Genomic DNA, 23,065 nt, shown 5'->3' on the forward strand with positions numbered 1-23,065 from the left:
TCTCCCAATGCTGAGTCTTTATCAATTACTCGCAGGCACCAACAACATAACCTGTATGTCCGAGTGTCTGTTTGAGCGTTTTGCATGGATGTGAATAATCCGGTTACAAGGTACCGGATGTTCGTAGGTAGACTGGGATTAAACCGCTGATTCGGTCATGATTTGAATGTTCTAATTTGCAATGTGCAGCTAAACTCACACGCACACTCACTCAAGTGTTTTTTTTTTTACGTTGAGTTATGAAATGAGAGAAGTTCACCATATCAGCATGGGTAGACATGCTCCACAGAGAAGCTTTGTGATGACTCAATGCTGAATAGGATCATTGGCGAACACTCTCAATCAATGATAATACAAAGGTGTTATGGGAGCTTAGAAACCTGTCACATAATCTGACAATTACTCCACAATAGTCGCTTTACTGTTGAGTAGGTCAACTGTAGGAGATAATGTTGAATCAGAAGCATAGAAAGACCCTTCTCTTGCCCTTCATGTTTTCTGGTGTTGAAAATATGGATGCAAACAACACACCGCTCTCTAACCAAACAACAGCAGACCTCCCTACCCAGCTGGCATCCTGCCCGGTATCTTCTATTCTGTTTCAGTCTCTGGGTCACTGCACAGCTATGGATGTGTGCATGTCCACATCTAGGTTTGCCTAGAAGTCCCGACTCCACCACTAACCCCAAAGTCCCAGACTTCTCAACTATGACTTGTAGATTCTCTTTATTTTGGCTCTGACTCACTATATCCCCTCTAACTCACCATGAATCGATCTCCCCACTTCTTCTATCCTTCATTCTTCCAGCCTCCTCCTCGGTTTCATTTAGAATCCACCTCTCCTTGTCTTATTTCATTTACCACACACAGAAATCCAATCACCATCCAATCGTCCGTATCTGTGAAATATTTTGTTGGTATTAGATGACAGAAAAACAGGCCTTGTGGTTATTGTGGGCCTCCCTCTGTTTATTGACAGCATGCAGGGATCAAATGAGGCTTAGCAGGGGGAACATCCAACTCCTCATGACCTTAACTCACCTCTTTTCTAGCGTGTTTTGTTGCCTTTCAGTCATACTTAACACTCAAAATGTATCAATGTGATCACAGATAAAGAAACCATGTAGGCATCTATATGGTAATGAGACTAGTAGCCAGAGTACTATCAGGATGTGGCCACCTGCTGCTCCGAAAGTTTCATAGAATAAGCAAAGTCAAGGCTACATTAAGGCTTCTTGTGTTGGGTTAAAAAAGCAAGTGGAAGCAATCAGAGATCTGACCAAACAGAGTTGGCTAATGTACCGAGGCCAAAGTCATTAGTGTATGCTCCCAGTTTGTCATTAATGCTTGCAAACACAGCAACTTTCACCCAGGGGGAATGTTAGTGAGTCAAACCCACTATTTCTTTGGTCTGCCAAACTCAAGAGAGCAAATTCTAAATGATGCTGTATAATTACTTAATGGCCGGTTCAATCAGAGGAGTGAGTGCAGTTCTGTCTCTTGTTGAGGCCAGCTTCAATTCATGTCGTTTGAAACTGTCTGTTACAAGTGACACATATTATTACTTATTAATCACCCCTATGAATCAGAGTACTTGTCTATATTTTGGCAAAATGATTGTTTTGACGTACTAAGCATAATGGACAAAGAAGAAGCAGATAACGCTGCAGGAGATATTTGAAAAGTTATATAAACAATCTGATTTTCATCTTTTATTCCACTTTGAAATGTGCATTGAGTCTTACACTGGACACAAACTAGTTCATTCAATGTGTCGTGCAACCACATCTGGAGACATTGTTTAAGTGCTCTCGACACAGTGAATTGCACAATCAGGGATGACATCACACACTTTTGGACATTCACAATATCACGCTCGGATTTTCACCCGAAATGTTACTGAAGTAGTTTTTGGAACAATAAAAAAAGAGAGTTGGAAAGAAAGGTTCAAATACTGCCTTACATTTGCACCTGTGCACATCCGGCCAATCGCTGCGGGACGCTTGTCAGATTGACAATTATGTAAAGTTACTAAAATGGTCAGGTGCAGCCTCCACTATTCTGATATTTTAAAAGTGTGTCGGGAGGGGGCTTCTGACGCTGTTTGACGATCCCACAAGCACCTAATTTGAGGCATACTGGGCCCTTGGAGTCTATTGTAATCAACATGACTTTCACAGCTGACCTCCTTTCTCTGTGAAAGATAAAACTACTAACTTTCAACAGCAGTCTTTGAAGACAACTCTGAGACCTCTCATGTAGAACAAAATCAAATAAGATACAACATGATATCTTCTGCATGAGCCAACACTTTATCAACAACACTATCTTCCTAAACCAACCTGCATACCTGTCACACTGAACGGTATTCTCATATAAGAGGCAGATCAAGGGCTACGTGTCATATGCATTTCCATGTAGGCATCATGGAACTGCTACATGTGACGATTACACATTTGAATGGTTATTTCAGTGGTGAACGGCACATACAGTTTACAGCCTTCCTTCAGCGGCTGGGCAAACTGCGTGAACATCTAAATAAAAGGAAAACTTCACCACACAGTAACAGACAGACAAATATTACAATTGTTAATACTTCTGATAAATTAATGAACAAATCGTTGGCGGGATGGCAAGCGTTATTGGTGGCAACCCTCATATAATGTAGGAAAATATGGCATCAAATACAGATTGCTTGACAGATTGTGACCAAATGTCATACTATAGTAGGCGAGCAGGAGTGAGGCGAAGGGAGGAAAAGACAGTGAGAGGGAGAGAGGAGGAAAAGGGATAGACATGAGGCTTCCCAGAGCCAGTGAGTATTTATAGAGCAGATATAGCCAGAACCTCTGCCTGGCAGCAGCAGTGTGCGCCTTGTTGCTCCTGCTGATGTCTCTGTACACATTCGACATGGCTCTGACTCAGTGGAGAACATTAGGAGACGGTGATGGTGATATTAATGGCACAGAGGCAGGCTGACGAACCAGCCCACTGAGTGAGATTATGCATGAATGGCACAGAATAGATCTGGCCGGTTACACTTAACAATACACAAAAAGGTGAGTAGTTCCTAAGCAAGAAGTGAAGAACGATTCCGGAAAGACCTGATAATTAATAACTCTGATTTGAGAACTATATAGTAGATGATGATGAGTTACTAACAGACAGACATATACTATATCATTGAATAATTAGATAAGGATTAGTTCAGAAGTATCTGTGGGTCAGATTAACAGCTACTTTCCTCATGAGTGAGTGATGTATTATGAATCGGCAACTGAACGACTCATTAATTATCATTACTTACTCTTTTTGTGCCACCTAAAGTTAAGTGGTACATCATTAGTTGCTCATTACTTCATGATTACCAGCCCCAGCTTTTTTGTGTGATTTGGAGTTATTCAGGATCTGCTCATTAACTATTCATGAATTATCAGGTCGTTGCTGATTCGTTCCTAACCCGTTCCTTAGTAACTAGTGTACGTATTGTGAAGTGTTCCCATTTTTCTCATGTTCATATTTTGGCCATCCAAATTGAAAAACTCCAAAAAAAAACTTGTCCAAAGAAATGTATTTAAAATGTTTTATTTTTTTCTGTACCTGGTCTTTTCTTTATCTCCCTTTCTATGTGTGTCTGTGGCTCTGTGCGTGTACTTAAGTGTGTGCGTGCGCGCGTGCAACCCCGTGTAAGAGTGGCGACCAGAAGCGCGCTTGGTTCACTCAGCTCCTGGATGCAGAGAGCGCACGCAGAAATAGACACGGGAAATAACAACTTACATGGCTCTCTCTCTTTAGAAAGAAATATATGGCAAATCAATTATGACTTGTTAACGGTAGTGTACTTGTAGCCATCCTCCGTGAAGGCGAACAACAAAACCACTGTTATTTTCACGAATAGAATCGCCAACACATCAGCTGCTTGCCACGCTTCCACATTCCGGCGCACACAGGGAAAATGAAGGCGAAAAACCGTGACCAAAGCTTGTCGGACTCCAGAGAGCTGGACGGATCCTATGACCAGCTAACGGGTGAGTAAACTGTCGTCTAAAAAACCCGGTGGATGTTGCCTGCAAAAAAAAAAGAAAAAAGATTCAATATGTTAAACTGATAACTGATGAAAAGAGCATGGACCTCCTAACTTCAGGTGGCTCTAATATGTCACAACCAACAAGAACTAAATATGTGTTTACATATACTGACAGCTTGTAGTGCACGTTTTAATGTAGGGTAAGTTAAAATCCTCTTTTTTTGTAGCCTACTTACATTTCCAGCTTCCCGAGTAATCCAGTTTAAGAACATTTAAATAGTTATTTTACCTATAAAAGACGGGCGAAGATGGGAAAGAAAATACACATATTGAATCTTTTAATGTCACTGTTGCATGTCAGTGTGGTTGCATAATATGACGCGTAATGTTGGTGAATGATGGTTGGTTTATGGCAACAATTCTAAGACAACAGTGTGAAATGTGCTGGCCTGGTTCAGCTATGGGAGACCACCTTACTGTTGCTGTCGTGGCTTTTGTGTAAAGCGCTGCGGGGTTGATAACACCTGTCTGACCGATGCTCAAATTGTGGAGCAGATTCCCCTACTTTGGTGTGTTTCCCCCCCCCCCCACTTCTGACATAAATATCGCATATTGCTGGGAGCTTTATCTGCCGAAATCTGTGTCTATAGTAATAGCTTATAAAATAGCTTATATTCTCCACAAGCACAGCAAACATCTGAGCGACAGTTAATGCCATGTGGATTTTCAAACGCGGTAAATGTGTGCGTACTTTTGTCTTTTGGATATCTGCATTGTGGTTTGAATAAAAACAAATTTCGTCTTTTAATGTGCTATCTTTTCTCTCCGTGTAAGAGTGTAATTGGGGTGAGCGGACTGATGACAGCACTTCCACTTCATCAGTATATGAGACTTGACGTTCATCAGTTTTATCGCGATATAATGAAGCAGTTCATTGATTGACAGCGAGCATGCCTACACATACCTGCGCTTTGTATGTGCTCCTATGTGAGCTGAGCCCTCTCTTGGGGTGTTTCCCCATCACAACAGCCTCCCATTGTCACATTATAGCTCACAGCTCTCCGTTGCATGTTTAGTTCCAGCTGCCTAAATAAAAGGCTTGCCTTTATGCTTGAACACATTTCAGGCCTGCAGAGGGAAATAGTGCCTGTTCAGACAGCTGTGTGCCTCGGGTTGGATGGGAACACTTTAATCTCATTTGCACAAGTCCAGGCATTAGCAGCTAAGCAGAGCTGTGTCACAAATTTAATGGAGCCTAAATTAAAAATTCTAAAAGCTGTGTCAGTGAAACCATGTTAGTGTGCGTGCGACATACATGCACTATGTGGTTATCTTCTGCTGGCTTTATCTGTAAATATTTCAGCATGAATCAAAGCATGTGTGTGGGTATGTGTGAGTGGGTGAGTTAAGAAGCAACATCTTCACTTTTTCTGCAGTCCATTGTTGAAAGATAAAACAAGAAGAATAATTTGTTCTGCTGAATTCAAAAACATCCAACACACTTTCAGCAGCTTCACTTGTCGTTTCTCATGGTGCTTCACAACGCTACCTTTGACTCTGTCAGTTGCAGATAACTGTGCAACACACACCTGAGAAAGAGATGCATCATGGAGGATTAGTAAATGTGACAGTCTAAGAAGATTATTTCTTCTGTAATGTAATTCTAAACTCGGAATAATCAGCATTCCCTCTTTCTTTCCTCTTTCATCTCCTCTCCTCTCTTTAGTCCAGCTTGTTCAAGTGGTCCCGTGTGTCTGACTGTCCACAACAAGTCATATTGCTTTTTTAATAGTTGAGCGAGGGGAGAGAGAGAGAGAGAGGGAGAGAGGGACCAAGTCATTCAGTGTGGCAAAGCAATTTACTCCTGGCATAGTTTTTAATGACTTTTTCAAAGCTTAGAATTGCGTGGTTAATTCATCTTTCTAAGACGATGTCAACTTCAAACCAAACTTAGCCATGATGGCTTGCGTGATTATTAAGGCCGGCTCTTGCCAACAGGAATCTGTGTATTGAAGATGTGATGCAGAGAAAGCTGCGGGAGACTTTTGCTGGTCTTGTGTTAATGGCATTTTTCCTATTATAGTCACAGCTGATCGCAAAGTGGCCCAGTTTATATTGCTGTGTGTGGGACAGAGGGAGAACAGGTGACAGGTGATTTTGAGAATAATCCCCACTAAAATGGAAAAGTATAGAGTGTGATGTGAGTGCATGACTTGTGAGAATGGATTGTTAAGTGGGTTTTTTGTGTGGGAAGGACAACTACAGGTGAGTCACTGTTCTTACTTACAGAGAGTGTGTGTGTATGTGTGTGTGTGTATGTGTGTGTGTGTGTGTCAGTGTCAGTGTGTGTGTGCGTGTGTTTGTGTGTGTGTGTCAGTGTGTGTGTGTGTGTGTGTGTGTGTGTGTGTGTGTGTGTCAGTGTGTGTGTGTGTGTGTGTGTGTGTGTGTGTGTGTGTGTGTGTGTGTGTGTGTGTGTGTGTGCTTAGAGCAAAGCTGACCTGTGTTGCTTAAAGGTAGAGTGGGTGGTCTGCAATCACCATTTGAGTGAAATGTAACCCTCTAGAAATAACTCTCTCTCAGCCTGCTACATTGTACTGAAGTGCGCCCCACTGTGTGTCGAGTGTGAGGTAGCCTGGCATTCCCCGTTGTGTTTAAGAGCAATGGCTGAGAGATGAGAGGTAATTATAGAAGCGTGGTGCAGTAATCTCCTCTTCCACCTCACGAGCCAAACTCAAGAGGAATCATATCACCTACACACACACACACACACACACACACACACACACACACACACACACACACACACACACACACACAATGGCTCCTCTCCACATGTGTATTTGCAGCTATTATCTCATCATTGTCATGCTTCCTTTTCCTCGCTCCAAGTCCAGAATACTGTCTAAAGGCTAAGTCAGTAGTGGTTGGCAGTCAGTCTGACAATCATCCCTTTGTTCTGTCTGGTACTAATAGTGTGCATCATCTCATGTAATGGTGTTTTAAATATTTTAACACTTTTTTCTCCTTCATGCTCGGATCATCTTTAGCATTTTTCTTTTGCAAAAATGTATTATTCATGTAAGCCATTTTCTAAAGCAAAAATGCCAAACATGTATCGGTTCCAGCTTCTCACACATGAATATTTGGTAGTTTCCATAATCTTCATGATAGTAAATGAATATATTTGGGTTTTGGAATGTGGAGTGGATAAAACAAGACATTAGTAGAGTTCTAAAAAACTGCAACTTTTATCTTTTTTAATTAAACCTTTTATTTTGAACCATGTTCTAACATTTTATGGACAAAACAATTAATTCATAGAATCATCTGATTCTAATTTGATTATGAAAATAATAATATGTTTAGAGTTCAGCACAGGATAGGTTAGGCAATGTAGTCCATCTCTCAGATTAACTGTATATCCGTTTTTGGCAAAGTAAGCTGATCGCCCACTTCCCAACAGTCAGCACAATCGGATGCATCACTTACACACTCAGGAAAATAAGTGCAAATTTAAAATCATAATACAATTCTAGACACACGCATACATTGACTCATTAGGTTACTTGAGGTGAAATCTTTTTTACTTAACTTTAACAGATATATAGAACTTCCAGTCGACTCAGCTCTTGGCTCTAGCAGAGATGTTCATCATTTGATAGATCTGGACACTTAATTTCTCACTCACATGCAGCTCTTAATGAGCAAAGCTAAAAGCTCTGGCATTAAGAGCCGTGCCAAAAAAAAACATAGCCGGGAGAGAGGGTGGAGGTGTTGCGGTGAAGGATATTAGTTGGCCTGGAAGCCACACACACCACAACTTACTGAAGATGCAGAGCCCCCATGGTGGAAATAATATTTTACAATTGTTACACCAAACTGATTCCAGGGCTGAGATTGCCTTCATAATTAATCCTGTCGGAGGGAGTTTAGCCCCGAGTCACCTTCTCGGCATGACAGTTTTTGATGCAGCCAGAATCGTAATGGCTACTGGCACTAATTAAAAGCTTTGATTTAATGTGTCACCTGATTTGCCGGGACATGTGTGACACATGTTGCCTCTTCAGGGATCCTCTCTGGGTTCCTCCTGGAAGTGGCGCAATTGCGGACGTGAATTGACTGGATTCCTACATGGAGGCATGCTTGGACAGTGTTTCACTTAGGCATATCACTCACACTGGCTACATCACTGAGGGAAGGAAAGAATGAAGGAAAGGGGTAAAGGAGAGATGGAAGTAAAATGCAAGTAAATGAGTTAGGGTGCAGACACTATATATGCCAGACGAATCGCAGCTCTTTGGTAGTCTGTAGGTGTTGTTTGCCTTGTTATAAATGCACAATCCATCAGTATAGTCCAGTTCTCTTGTGCCTCTTAAGGTAAAGTTTGAAGAAATAAAGGAGTTCACAGTTTGTAATTGCCCATCCATTCTTCCCTGTCCTCTTCCTAACGTCCCCACTACATTTCTAAACATTTTGACTGACGTTCTCCACTTAATCTGCACTCTCTCTTCTTCTCTAACTCTATCACACTCGTCCCCCTCACTCTGTCTCCGCTCTCACAAATCAGATTACATAATAATATCATATATATATTTCTGTCTCTAACAGAGTGTCTTCAGTGTCTCACTTTCTATGTCCTGATTCATCCTGCCTCTGCCTTCATGTCTTAGCTTTCCCAGTGCATATTCATCTACCCAAACGGCCTCCCTCACCCGCTGCTGCCTGCCTCTTCCCTAGCTCTTTCAGGCCACAGTGGGATCAGAAGTTTAAATGGGCTTGGAAGCCGGAGTCAATCCTAATGAGTTTCAATCTTTGAGCAAATCTACGGAGGGGCTGTGCGTTCCTTAATTAAAATAAGACCTGCTCACCTCTCCCTCGGCCCCCCCACTCCCCTTTTACTCTCTGTCTCCCCGTCTGTGTAAACACATTCATTTATAAGTGACTGCAGTGATGAGAGGAGCAGAGGTAACAGGATGAAGAATGAAGGGGCAGCGGGGAACGGAAATCGAAATAAATATTTCATTCATTCAGTGGACAAACGGACAAAGAGTTTTTCCCCTTCGACATCAGTCTGACGATATTTCCTTGTCAGACTGATCAACAAGCGACTGATTGATTGACTGACAGAAAGTGTCTCCAAGTGTGATGGAGCCCCGTGTCATTCGTTGTGTGTCTCTCTCTCGCTTTGCTGTACTGTCACTCACAACATTTGATCCACATTACGGATGATTTTCTATCCATTAGCTGAGCCATTCTTCATTAAACTGAAAGTAGCTCATCAGTATGGGGAAGAGGAGACAGCAGCAGATAGCCAAACAATGTCACCGTGTAATACTACGTAGGTCGAAACCCTGTTCCCCTTTTCTTTGTACACTTGTACTCATTTTGTATGTGTGTGGGTGTGTATAAGAGAGAGTCCTTTGTCATCAGAGGTTATCAGCTTGCAGCGTCTCAGATTGAAGATAGGGGATCACTGTGGGTGAAGCTGTAAACATTTGTGGAAAGGATGTCTGAAAGGCATGCATGAACACCATCAAAAGGATGTCTGGTGGATATGTATATGTATATAGTGTTTATATTTATATATATATATTTATCTCTTATCTCTGGGGCTCTGTTAACAAAAAGGGTATATATAGGCATGCATTCCTTTACAGGAAATATACTGCCGAAGATTAGGACCTCTGTTAACAAAAAGTGCAAAGTAACAATATATTATCTATGACTTAAGTAACAACATGGCTATGTTTTAGATTAGCTTTTCGGTCAGTCCACTTTTCGTTGCCACTGTTTTAAAACAAAGACAACATACCCACTTGTTCATGTTAATGGGCTTTGAAACCTAGTCCATGTGGGCTTATTCTTCTAATCTAAATGTTCTGGCTGGTCAGTAGCTGTCTGGAAAAACAACTAGCCTCAACAGTACTTCCCCTGGTGCACGTCGCTGTGTTTGTTTGCGTTTGGTAGAGAAGCAGCCTGAGACTTCGACACAGAGAGCCGACGATGGGACAGAAGCAGCGCAACCAGAAATGAAATTAGCGTTGTTTATTTTTGTTCATTCGGCTCAGGCGCTGTGAGAAAACAGTCAGGCGCCGCGGCCTGGTCTTATAATGGTAAGGAAAGCTGTTTATTTTGACATCATGTTGGCAAAATGTTGGAGACACACACAAACATGCATGTAACCACAGCGGGCAATATCGAGGTCATGTCCAAACATTGTGCTAGTCGATAGCGTAATTATCGTGCTACTGGAGGAGTGTGTGGGTTTGTGCTGCCATCTTTCTCATTTCTCTTTTATTCATTTAGGTGGTGTATGTGAAAAATATGTATGATTATAAAAACATGTTGCCTTCCCCTTCTTGTGAGTAAGAGAAGTAGAGACGGCACAAACAAGCAGACAATAAGTGACTGTAATTTAATTGTGAACAGGCCTTCTGAGGGCATTTACTTTTTTCGATGAAGGTTCTTCAGTAACAACTTCAGTGTGATTGACAGCACCGCAGAGAGTGATAAGGAGGTGGAGGTGATTAGAGGAAGCCTGGGGTTTGCTCTTGTCAAAAGCGAAATCTCTCATGCACTCACGCAACACACATACAGGCATAAACACACACACACGCAGGGCTTTCGCCTGAGGGATGACAGTGCGGGAGAACACTGCAGCTGGTCTTACAATCAATCAGTTAGCTCTAACAAAACTTTGGACAAGGTCTAGTCAATAACAAAAAGACACTAACACACATACACACATACAAACAGACACGTATGCGCAGTTGTGAAACATTCAGAGGAGAAAGCACAGTGGGCTAGCCTGGTCAATATCTGTCAGTTAGCCTACCAATGGGCAGAATGAACTCAACGTCGCTCAATGCACACAGTGTCTTACTTATAGCCCAATCAAGCCCAGCCAAGAATGGCTGTTTCTTGGTCAGTAGTGATAAACAAATGTACTGTTTCCATGCCGTAAGAGACCAAACGGTCAGAAGAGTTTAACCTGGACTGTAGATAGTGAAGCAACGTCTTGAAAGCGTCATTGAGGGTAAAGAGTTAAACATTATTCTGTCGTGATTTGAAGGAAAGATTGAGGTTTAATGGTAAAGCAACTTGTGTAAGTGTTTACTTTTCCTTTACAAGGAAACCTTCTTTTGTGCTCCTTTTTCAAAACAGAAATGGACATCCATCAAACACTTCTGCTGCCATTTCTGTGTCAAAAAGTCAAACAAATTAAGCAAAAATAAAAAGACCTACTAGACAAACTAGATGGAGAAAATTTGAATTTATTTCCAATCAATATTAAGAATCTTAATATCATTGTATGGTATCGTTGGTCAACATGATATTTACCAGTATCATTAGCTCGCTGACAGGCCTAGCTGCCCTTGCACGGGCCTAAAAATGGCTGCCTTCATCATTGCTCCTCTGTCCGCCTGGGGCCAAGTTGTCATGACGGGACACTTCCTGACAGCTTGGTCTTTATCTCTCCCAGGAGAGATGCTGAAGTCAGCCAAATCCGCAACCAGCTAAATATGCACAGTGTGACAAGGAAGAAGGAAATAGGACAAATTTCATTTTGCAGGCTGCAGTATGGTTCATATGTATTACAATTGTGTGAGAGAAGGTTATAGAGAAACATGGAAATGCTGAGTTGGGAACTTTGCGTTCAGCTTCACAGAGCTGTGTCCTGACTCGACTGTTGAACCAGCCTGTACTTCCTCTCAGGCAGCCACACCAAACTATAGACTTGTAAAGACACAGACTTTAGAAGTCCAACAACATATTTGTGTACTTGGAAATCCATTTGATTTAATCATCTCCATTTCACACTGCTTGCTCTGTGTGTTTACTTGTTGGCTGTGGGGCTAGAAAATCCTATTTCCCTGGTCTTTCTCTGGTAAACCGATTACTCAGAAAGCAGCCTGATGTTCAATAAGTGCTTTTCCCTGGGCACCATGGCCTGGCACCAGAATTTCATGAGCGTTACTAATCAACACACACAGACAGAGATGCTCACAAACTCACAGGCAAGTTTGATTGAATGGTGGATTGACAATCATGCCAGCAATGGGATCGTTACCTGGAGCAGTGCAACAGCCACTGACTTTACCATCAAGGGTGGACCCCAACTTAGTGTCGTATAGCTGAAGAGCGGAGAGAGGGGAAGCATTGAGCAAGAGAACTGTACATACAATACATTATAGATAGTGACTCAAATCTCAGCTGAGATGTGATAAGATCAAATATGGCAGATTCAGGGTCAGTTTCGCAAAACACATTATTGACATAGTTGAGGTATGATGAATAGTGAGGCATCTTCTAAATCAGCTCTTTAACAAAAAAACACAATAATAACATGTCAAAGTTATTGTGCATTTGATTTGATCATTTGTTTTTGGGAATTATTGATCATACATCGTACAAAAGGCTACATTATCTGACAAATACAAAGTTATTGTGCATCTGGCAACACTGGCTTGAGTCAATGTAACATTTACACACCTGCTGGGAGTCACTAGCAGCTCATCTCCTGCTGCGATGTGACAATTCCTTAGCAATGTTGCTATGTTAGCTTAAATGGCTGTGCTTTTTGCTACTCATTTCCACACTGCTAATTAGCTTGATATGCTGGGCTCAATCAGGTTAGCCTACTTAACAAAGAAGCCGTAATTCACTCCAGTTATTCAGACAGATTTGAACATTGGATTTGGTGAGTAACACTAGCTCACAGCTTCTAAAGCGGAACGACTGCAGAAGTCATATTTAGCTACAGTCATAGATTAGTGCAATCATACTGTACAGACTGACCTTCTATTTTTTGAATGTGTGGGATGCTTAGGAAATGTTCTGTCATAGTTAACTATTTTGCAAAAAAGTCTCTCTGGGTCCCAGGGCATCACCTGTCCCAGGCATGACCTGTCGCATAGAGCACGGCTGACCTCAGCTGCCTACTAAAGCCGAATTGTCAGATGTCCTGACAGCTTGGTCTTTAACTCTCCTCTGGAGAAAATCTAAAGCCAGCCCAATTCTCAACCAACTTCAGGTAATTATAGCTTTTCCTACCAAATCTTCCTTTCAGAACATTTTGAGGAGCTTAAGGTGGACAGGTGGAGATAAAAACAGACAATAGATAATGGGGGGATGGGGGGATGAGGGGATGAGTTTCTTTTGTATTTATGGAACGCATAAAGGATAAAAGCTGACGGAAAATGCTTTCTCTGTGTTTGTGATATCAATTCTATATCAATTTGACCAAAGTGTAATATTGAACTGTGACTCATAGCCCACATCCACAGCTTACTTAATATTACACGTAACTATAAAGGCCATAATGAAAAGTGTACTTGAAGAAAGTCGGAGGAGCATCTGTCTGAAGGTTGTTTTTTCGATCGCCATTTCTTTTTTCCTAACCACAAGATGTTTGCTTCTAATGAGGGTGGATTAAGGAGAGCGCACGTTCTGATGCACACTCAGAGAAAGTCATTAAGAGGGGTAATGATTATTAATGAGACCAGTATAAAACTCAAGCACTGAAATATGGGCCTGTTGTTTCCTTCCTGCGTGTTTGTGACTGAAAGAGGCTCTTCTGGATTGTGGCTTCAAAGGAGATATTACTGACAGTGTATAATGGCACTCCTCCTGACTCACTGAGCAAGTTGAGCACAGTTTGAGGATTGAACCAGTTAATTAAAGTTTCACTTTTATATGCGTGGAAAGTTCTCCCAATGCTTTATCGTGCCAATGTTCAAGGCTGTGACGGTGAAATCCTAGACTTTCCGTTTAGAAGTAATGGCATCATAGTTTACACACTATCCGGTAATATTGAGCTTATAAACTTAATAGTTGTGAATTGGGAACTCCAGTATTTAGAGCATGTAGCTTGTGAAAGTGCATACGTAGGCTACACCTGCCATTTGAATGTGTCAGATCAACATTTCATGCCCTCTGCTGCATTTTCATGTTGTAGCTACAGTTTATCAACACTTCAGTGTTTCTGCTCTATCAGCCAACTAAAGGTCATTACAGATCTCTGATGTTTAGTTATTCATAACTTTAATCACGTATGACCTAATTGAGAAGTTATTTTAAAGGATGTGGATTCAATAAGCAGGTTCATTAATGAATACTATTTTTAAAATGCTATTGAACCCCAACCCTATTCTAGGTTGATAATACTTGGATAGATGCTAACTATTCTCTATATCTCTCCTGACTCTTTTTAAAAACTGTTATTACGGAGTCAAAACATTCAGCAGTTGATTTTATCAGCTGTAGCTATAGTTCTGTAAGTAACTTACCAAAAAGCCAAAATGATATTTGGCAATAAAGTCTCCGCACTGTGCTCCCTGTAAGCTTGTGTCTGCACTTATTTAGACTCCAACTCAGAACTGTTGTGTTCTTCCTTCTCAGCCAACACAACTCAGAATCAATAAATAATCAATAAAATGCTATCAAACGGCAAACATCCAGCATTTAATTTCTGCTTAAGTTTGACTTTTGTTCGGTTTTCTTGGTGGCGACAGTAGTTGCATTTAGAGTTAAGGCAATTTGTGACATCTTGGTTGTTGTGTGTGCTTGTGTGAATCTCTTGAAGGAGTGTTTGTTTGTGTTTGTGGGAGTGTACGTGCAGTACTGTTCTATATCGTTGATATTCCTAAATAGATTTTGACATTCTGGAGTAATTAGAGTTTGAAAAGCGAGAGGCAGAGTCTTTGCAGATTCTGCTCACCTTCACTTTTCACCCTCCTTCTCTACATGTCATGTTTTTATGAATGAGAGGCAGTATCAATAATGACGTTTTCCTGCTTAACCCTCTCTTCCTCTGGAAAAGGTGATTAAAGTGGAAGTAAAATTAAGAGTTTCAGCCCCAGCTCTCATGCCTCGGTGGGCACAAGTTGTGAGTTGCTTGGGCACATTAATGGAAAATAATGTGTGTGTGTGTGTGTGTGTGTGTGTGTGTGTGTGTGTGTGTGTGTGTGTGTGTGTGTGTGTGTGTGTGTGTAGGGGTTGTTTGGCACTAAGGGAGATTTATTCATATTAGCCTTCCAGCTCAGTGCGGGCGTCAGGGTGAACTCATATTAAGGTCGTACAGTTAAAGAAGCGATACACCGACATCTTTCTGCCTGTCGGACGTCATCTGCAAGAGATGAGTCAAAATAACAACTTACGATAAATAATGTGAGAAAGAATGTTATCCTTCATGCATTGTGCCATGAAGGGACATTTACAGTATAGACAGGCCATCTGGGATATTTCCACATTAAATCATTTGTAATGAAACAAGCCGCCCTTTGTTGTAGTTTCCAAAGTTATGAATTTTTAACATTTCAGTCTGTTAATAGTAGAGAGTGCCAATGTGAGAAATCTGCAAAAACAATCACAGACTAGCACGGAGATAATATGTTAATATGATGATACATACACATGTGTTACTCCTAATCAGGTTTGTCTTTTGTTTAACCTGTAATAATGATTGTCATGTTTGCAGAATAATAACCTTGTGTGTGTGTGTGTGTGTGTGTGTGTGTGTGTGTGTGTGTGTGTGTGTGTGTGTGTGTGTGAGAGAAAGATGGAGGACGATAGAAGTCATCTCAGTCGTCCCTCTCTGTGATACTGAAAACAGAGTCGGCCAGCCTCAGATCCTTTTTCTCTGAACCTATCCTATTTCTATCAAAGACTACTTTCAGAATGAAACATCTAACATGCTGTTAATTGTGATCAGGGCAAGCTGCCAGACAATAACGCACACCTCACACAAACACACAAACACAGACTAACGGGCAGCAACAATGTAATAAGCTCAGATTGGACCCTGCAGGTCAGTTGTTTGACTGAAAATTAAATAACTTCGAACTTGGCAGGCACCATTATCATCTGGTCTTTTATCTCCTGTTCTTTTTTTTTTAAACTTATTTAACAGACTTTCCAGGCAATGAAACCAAATCAAAGTTCTACAGACTAATGCTGCATCCACTTAGTGGGTACTAGAGGTTCCAGCTGTCAGTCAAGGGAGACAGCAGCAGACTGCACGCACACACTGGAGGTGAGACTGATCCCCGTTGATCTGTTGATTCAGAACTATAATACCACAGCTGCTCTCTGTCAGCACCTCCAAGCAGCGAGAAAAGAACCAATATTGTTAAAGTAGGTCGACAAGTACTGGGGCAGCTGCTAATATACATACAGGCTACTGCTGGATGTGTCTTATTCCCAACCTTAAGCTGCCTTCATATGATAAGAAACGTGCTCTTGGCTCACTGCGAGGTAGAGCATAGTGCAGACACTTTGCAAAGGATGACGGAAGTATACGTCATCATGAAGTGTCTATGTCACATACAGCTGTGATCTCATTGGTTGTGCTTTGGAAGGTTAGCAACAACCAAGGTTAAAGTTTGAATTGTTTCAACTGTGAGCGCAGCGTTTGGCAGAAATTCAAGCTTCTGCCTAGTTGGCCGGCATTGCTCTCCCCACAAGAAAACAATGCCACAGCCACAGCAGCGCTGATCATATGTGGGCAGTCCTACTACTTTGGTCCTGCTTGGAAGTTTTTTTTTCTATAAAATCTTTATGGCGAGCTCATATTGTATACGAATAACGTTGATGTGTACATCCATTTTCAGTCTCAGGAATGACCGCATGTGTTTTATATGGGAGTTGTGTGTGAACACACACTGTGTTAGACCTGTAAGAGAGGAAAACTGTGCGCCTTCCTGCTCCTCAGTTCTTCATCTCCTGCTTTCCTTTGTGTTCTAGGTAGACAGTGATAGAGTGAAACACACACTAAGAAAAGCCTGCAACAGATTGTGTGTATGTGTGTGTGTGTGTGTGTGTGTGTGTGTGTGTGTGTGTGTGTGTGTGTGTGTGTGTGTGGTGTGCCTAAAACAGAGACAGAGAGAGGAAAAACCGGTGTGTGTTCCTCTTCTGCAAGTTTGCTTCTCTTTGTCGCTGTGCCTTTACAGCAGCAGAGATGAATTGGTACCTCTATGTCTCCATTTCTTACCAGCTCCTTAAACAATCCTCCGCGCTGCTCTTCACTTAGCTTTGAGTTAGACAGGCGGTCTAAAGATAGAACGGAACAATGAGGACTGTGCTGCTGCTCTGCTCTAAGAAGCAATGATTGGTACTTTGTGGTTTTTTAATGGCTCAAACTATGACATAAGAGAGCTGAACCAAGCCTGTTGATAGGCACTGCATGCTCCCACTGCTGATAATTGATTATGCATGATTCTGTTGGTTCACCACGGTGCATATTATCATCAGTAACCATGTATACATAAGTGTAGCCTCACTATTATATTGTAGTATAATTTGAGAATAAGTACTATATGATTTACTACAATAATTTTTTACCTTTTCATATGAAAAAACATACATTTTTCCTGCCATTTCTCCTAGAAAAATGCATGTGGCTGAAAGGAGCTGATTATTATCACCATAGCTGATCTTTGGAAAGTGCAGAATCACCTCAGCAACGAAAGGCAGGATTTCATACATTGGCACTTTAATTGTGTGGGTGTGTGTGCATACAGTGGGAAAGCCATGGAAGGTTTTGGCAGCTGCTTTTTGCTGTCCTGATGGTGTGCATGAGTATATGGACAGAGAGGAAAAGATGCTGGTCAGTGTTTGGCACAAACATGAAATGATGTGTCCTACAGATTTCAGGATCCTCGGTAATGCTGATGACACCTTTTTGTCTCTCATTTGTTAGTCAAAGTGCAGGCCGTCTTGGCTTAGTAGGAAATCTCCCCCCCCCCCCTCCCTTCTCCTCTAACATCCTTCTCTTCTCTGCTGAATTTGCGACCTGCTTTGTGGCTGTGATGACAGGAAAGCTTATGACAATAATCCCCTCGCCTCTGTTCTCCTCCTCACCTCCTTTATCAGCCCCTCGCCCTCGCCTCGCACAACAAAGATTGTTTCCTGTCACAAGAAGGCAGCTGCTGTGTCAGAGTGTTAAAGTATAGGTTTCCACTCAACTAACTCAAGTGGGGGCTCTTTCAAATTGTATTATGGATGGAAATGATACACTCTAGCCCAGTCGGAGATACTGAGTTGTACGCACGGATAAACACATGCACAAATACTTAAACAGAGCACGTTTCCGCAGGTACATATTTAGGTTCACTGTTGAATGTTAATGCCATGCATCTCCAGCATTATCCCCTCCCCTCTACTCAGACAGAGAGTTCACCCTTATCATCCTAAAAAACCCCCAATCACCTTTAAGAGGGTTGTTGGACAGCGATAATGCATGCACGTCCATCCTAGCTTTAATAACCACCCACATGAGCAAATTGTGCGGAACGAATGAAGCGAGTGGAGTTTTCACTTTGGTGGAAATCACTGTCAGACTGCCAAGCTGAACCTCAAATGAACTTTATGCATTATACTTTCTCCCTACCTTTTTCAGTCAAAGCTGTTTTTCTTAAGATGCGCTGTTCAGTACATAATAGGCCAGTTCTTGTTATCGACTAGGTTCTAGGTGTGAGTCATACTTGAATTGTTAGGATGAGGATTTTTCTCGCCAGTCTTACTTTTATTTCTATTGTTGTTTCTGTGTCTTTCTGACCTTGCTGACGTTTGGCATTTTGAGTATAGCACTTATACAGTGCAAAAGTTATAGTTATAGTTAAGGCTAATGGCACCGGTTAATGGCCCAATATACACTGCAAACACACACCCACGTTAAAACATACACACCTGTTCAGTGTGTGGACGGAAAACACACACAGACGCTCCCCCTATGTGTGGGTCTTATAAAACTGTGACAATTCTCTGCCGTTCACCTCCCTCCTCTCCTCCCCATCCTTTCCACTCATCTTCTCCTCCTCTGCTCCTATTCAGCTTTGTCCTGGTGGAGGAGCCTGTTTGTCTTATCGCCCTCTGCCAGCTGTGGTTTGGATCGGGGATCTAGGTGTCTCTCCTTCCCTCAGCTCTCCCTAACTCTCTCTAAAAAAGAAAGGGGGACAATGATTTGGCATGCTTCACACAGACGCTCATAAACAATTACAGCACACAAAGACACACCAACACTGACGTATGCACACACTACTGGAGCTCATCCAAATTTCACGGCTGCAAGTTCTGTGGACCTCAGAGGCGAAATAATAATTTTGAAGAGGAAATATTGTCCGACTCCTTTCAGGTGGCTCTTTTCCCTTTACACTGTCATTAGATGCTCTCTTTGCTAGACTCTGTAATGCCACCTGCCTGTGGCTGTTAATGACTACAGGCCCTCTCTATTCCCACATTCTCCTCACTCACTTAAGCACCTTAATGAACCACCTGTGTGTATCTTTGGCTGTCTGTGTGTGCTGTACCTTAACTCCCCGAGGGTTGCCCCCTGTGTATATGAGCCAATTATCTTTACTTACTTTTCTCCTAACGACTACTTTTAAATGAGCACAGAGAAGGTGGAATGAGACAACTCAAAGGCCAGAGTTTCAAGCCAATCCTGGAGATGACTGTCTAAGACATTTTATTGAATTTGGATAGGATCACAACTACTGCAGCTGACAGTTTGCCCTTGTTATTGGTTTATAATTTCATCATTTAAATCATGCTTGACACTCATATGCTTCTATGTGCCCTCAGTCACTCATGAAAAAAACAGTGTTCCCGGTCGAAGATAAATCCCACTTTTTACCATTTATTTCCGCACTAGAATCTCTGTTTTGATCTCCACCGCCTACTAAGAGAAATATCAGATTTTTGAGCTCCTAAATGTTCCACTGTGTTCACCAGCTAGACACAAACTAACTTTGTCTGCCTGCTGTTTGGTGCTGAGCAGATAGCCAACAGTTGGTTAGAGAATTGTTTTTTTTACTGGAAACAGCTGCCTGCTGTGTCTGGAAATGATAATGTTGATGAAGGCGGTGAGAATGAACCAAAGCAATAAATGGGCTGGAAAATTAAAACATTGAAACACCAATTAAAACCAGACAAAGACCAGTGCAATTGGACTTGTGTTTGCCAGAAACTAGCATTCAATGTAATGAGAATGTTCCTGCTGGATGAGTTTTGTCAGGGTTTTGTGTCCATCATGTTTCTTTGGGAGGTTTTACTGCCCCCTAGTAGCCAACAATTGCTTAATTCAACTTCAGTGTGTTCAGCAGAATGGAACAAATCGCTTTTTGAAAAATAAAAACTTTTGCATCAACCAAAGTTAGTAATTGGACTGTCTCTCAAGATTTCTTTTCGAGCCACGCTTGCCCAAACCGGCCTAATTAAGCTCACACCAACATCTGACAGTTTCTCATCACTTACGCTGTCCTCTGGCCTTTTCTAATACACTTGAGGTCTTAACAGGTAGTGGTGCTGTGATTACTGTGATTACTGCAACTCATTGTTATCAGGTTGTCCCAAAAAGTCGCTTAAGACTCTTCAGTTGATCCAAAATGCAGCGGCACGTGTATTGACTAGAACAAGGAAACGGGATCATATTACTCCTGTATTAGCTGCACTTCACTGGCTCCCGGTAAAATACAGAATAGAATTCAAAATCCTTCTCCTGACTTACAAAGCAATTAATGGTTAGGCTCCAGCATATCTTCAAGATCTCATAGTACCTTATAAACCAACTAGAGCATTGCGCTCCCAGACTGCAGGGTTACTTGTGGTTCCTAGAGTCTCTAAGAGTACAATGGGAGCCAGAGCCTTCAGCTATCAAGCTCCTCTCCAGTGGAACCAGCTTCCAGTTTGTGTTCGGGAGGCAGACACACTCTCCACATTTAAGAGTAGGCTAAAGACTTTCCTTTTTGATAAAGCTTATAGTTAGGGCTGGCTCAGGTTTGCCCTGGATCAGCCCCTAGTTATGCTGCTATAGGCTTAGACTGCCGGGGGACACCTCCCTGCTCTCTTCCTTCTCTTCCTTCTCTTCCTCTCTCCTCCCCTCCCTCTCTCTTCTTCTCCCTCTCTATCTGTATGCATTTATGTAAATGTATGTTACTAACTCACCATCCGGGGTATCATCCCCGGAGTGTCTGTCTCTCATGTGGCAGGTTGCCACTGATAAAGTTTACGTCAGGATCATGAATCGTGACAGCGCCTGCTGCCCTGGTCCTGCTGGACACCGGGAAGCCTTATTGACATTTTCCTGGATTCATCCATACTTTCTATTTCTTTTTTTCCAACACAACATAATTTCTGTCAAATGTTGTATTTGTACTATGTTGTTTATCCTGTACACACGACATCTATTGCACGTCTGTCCGTCCTGGGAGAGGGATCCCTCCTCAGTTGCTCTCCCTGAGGTTTCTTCCATTTTTTCCCCTTTAATTATGGGGTTTCTTTTAGGAAGTTTTTCCTTGTGCGATGTGAGGGTCTAAGGACAGAGGATGTCGTAACCTGTACAGTCTGTAAAGCACACTGAGACAAATGTATAATTTGTGATATTGGGCTATACAAATAAATTTGATTTGATTTGATTTGGTGGCGTTTGACAATAATGCCTTTGTGTATGCTGCTCTACACGTCATTTTCAAATGAACCGAACACCAGAGGCAGCATTTGCAATCCACTGGAACCTCTGTTTAATAAACAGAATTCATTCCCTTTGTCTCTCAGCATTGCCACAGGTGGGAAATGTGTTGAGCTGTTTAATTGAACGCACGGCCCGATGGTTGAAATGTCCAAGCTTATTATTCCTCCTAAAATCCACTGGTTTTCTTTGGTGTGTGCATGCTTTTTCTTTCTACATTTGGATATCAAGTGGCTGTCTTTTGTTTTTATTTCTGTTTTTTTCTTTGACATGCACATATGTTCACATGGGCACATGGTGTTAATGTTTTCTTCAATAATTGCCGTATTCAGCCTTATATAAATAGAACTAACTATAAAACCTTGGCAAAAATCCAGCGGCGTTTAATACTTTCGCTGGTTTACACATCACACAATCTAATTCCATCTATTGGACCGTTTCATGGCTCCATAACAAACTCTGAGATTACGATGGTGTCAGCTCTCCAAACAAACACACACGTACTCTGTGTGTGAATTTATGTCCTCTCCATACTGATGCTGTTGCCAGGCTTGTAGTGTCTCTGAGGTGTTTGCTTGGATAAAGGTCATCTCGGCAATTAACCTTGTGTGACAAGTGAGGAAGCAAAACAAACAACCGGACAGCAGCCCCTCAGCAACAGGCAGACAGTACGCCTAAACAAACATAGACATATATAGCTATATACGCTTGGCACACAGTCACCTGGGCATTGATTTGAGCTGGCCGATGGCTTTGAGGGTTGAGGTGTGAGACCCACTTCATTATATCCTTAATGGCCGTCTGAACAGCAGACTAAATCCGACAGAACACCAACACAACAGAAGAGCCCTACCTGCTTCAAGCTCTCGAGAAAAAGGACAATATGGCTGCAGCCAACAGCTTGGAAGCAAGTTATCTTTGTTATTGAACACCTGCTGGGCGGCTGCAGAGCTCTGGCCTGCAGTGCTCTGGGGTATCTGTGAGCTGAAATCTGTCTGAGGTTAGTTAAGGGATAAATGGGACACCTGGAGGTGTTTTCATTGAAATTAATTACAAAGTTTGATAGATTAGAGATTGAGCTGGCGACATGTTTATCAGCTGCATTAGTCATAATAAGATTCAAAAACATTTTCACACTCTTCATTATCAGGATACACACCTTAATGACCACGTTTAATTATGAGTGACAACATTGTTTATTTCCTTATATCGTAAGGAGACTTTGAGCTGAGGCAACAATCATTCAAACATTCATGAACCATCCCAATCCCTTACGCTCTGTGCTGCATGTTTATGAGACACCCTACACTACCACACCATGACATAAGACTCCTCTTGGGGTTAATACTCAGACTCCCTCCTGCAGACCGCGTTGCCCCAGCATCTGCCCCAGCATCAGCCCAAACAGGCTGAGGAGTTTGCAAAAAAACTTCACATGATAATAAATGTTTTGCATCTTATTCATTAGTAGCAACATCTATTAACACTTCATTTACATAGAAAATGTAATCTCACATCTGCTACATGAAAGCTAAAACATGTGTCCAAGCTACTGTAATACTGTGAGCCAA

At 41.9% G+C, this 23,065-nt stretch overlaps 1 protein-coding gene across 2 annotated transcripts in view; it reads left to right on the plus strand.

Moving 5' to 3' along the window:
* The first annotated feature begins 3,738 nt into the window (after window positions 1–3,738).
* LOC115019988 (Kv channel-interacting protein 2) overlaps window positions 3,739–23,065 on the plus strand; it is an 80,498-nt gene continuing 61,171 nt past the window's right edge. For both annotated transcript variants that reach the window (XM_029449787.1, XM_029449791.1), the window contains exon 1: window positions 3,739–4,028. In XM_029449787.1, coding sequence (XP_029305647.1) covers window positions 3,956–4,028 — 73 coding nt within the window. In that variant the 5' untranslated portion in view covers window positions 3,739–3,955. The remainder of the gene's footprint in view (window positions 4,029–23,065) is intronic.

The sequence above is a fragment of the Cottoperca gobio genome, chromosome 15, assembly GCF_900634415.1.
Source record: "Cottoperca gobio chromosome 15, fCotGob3.1, whole genome shotgun sequence".
Classification (NCBI taxonomy): Eukaryota; Metazoa; Chordata; class Actinopteri; order Perciformes; family Bovichtidae; genus Cottoperca; species Cottoperca gobio.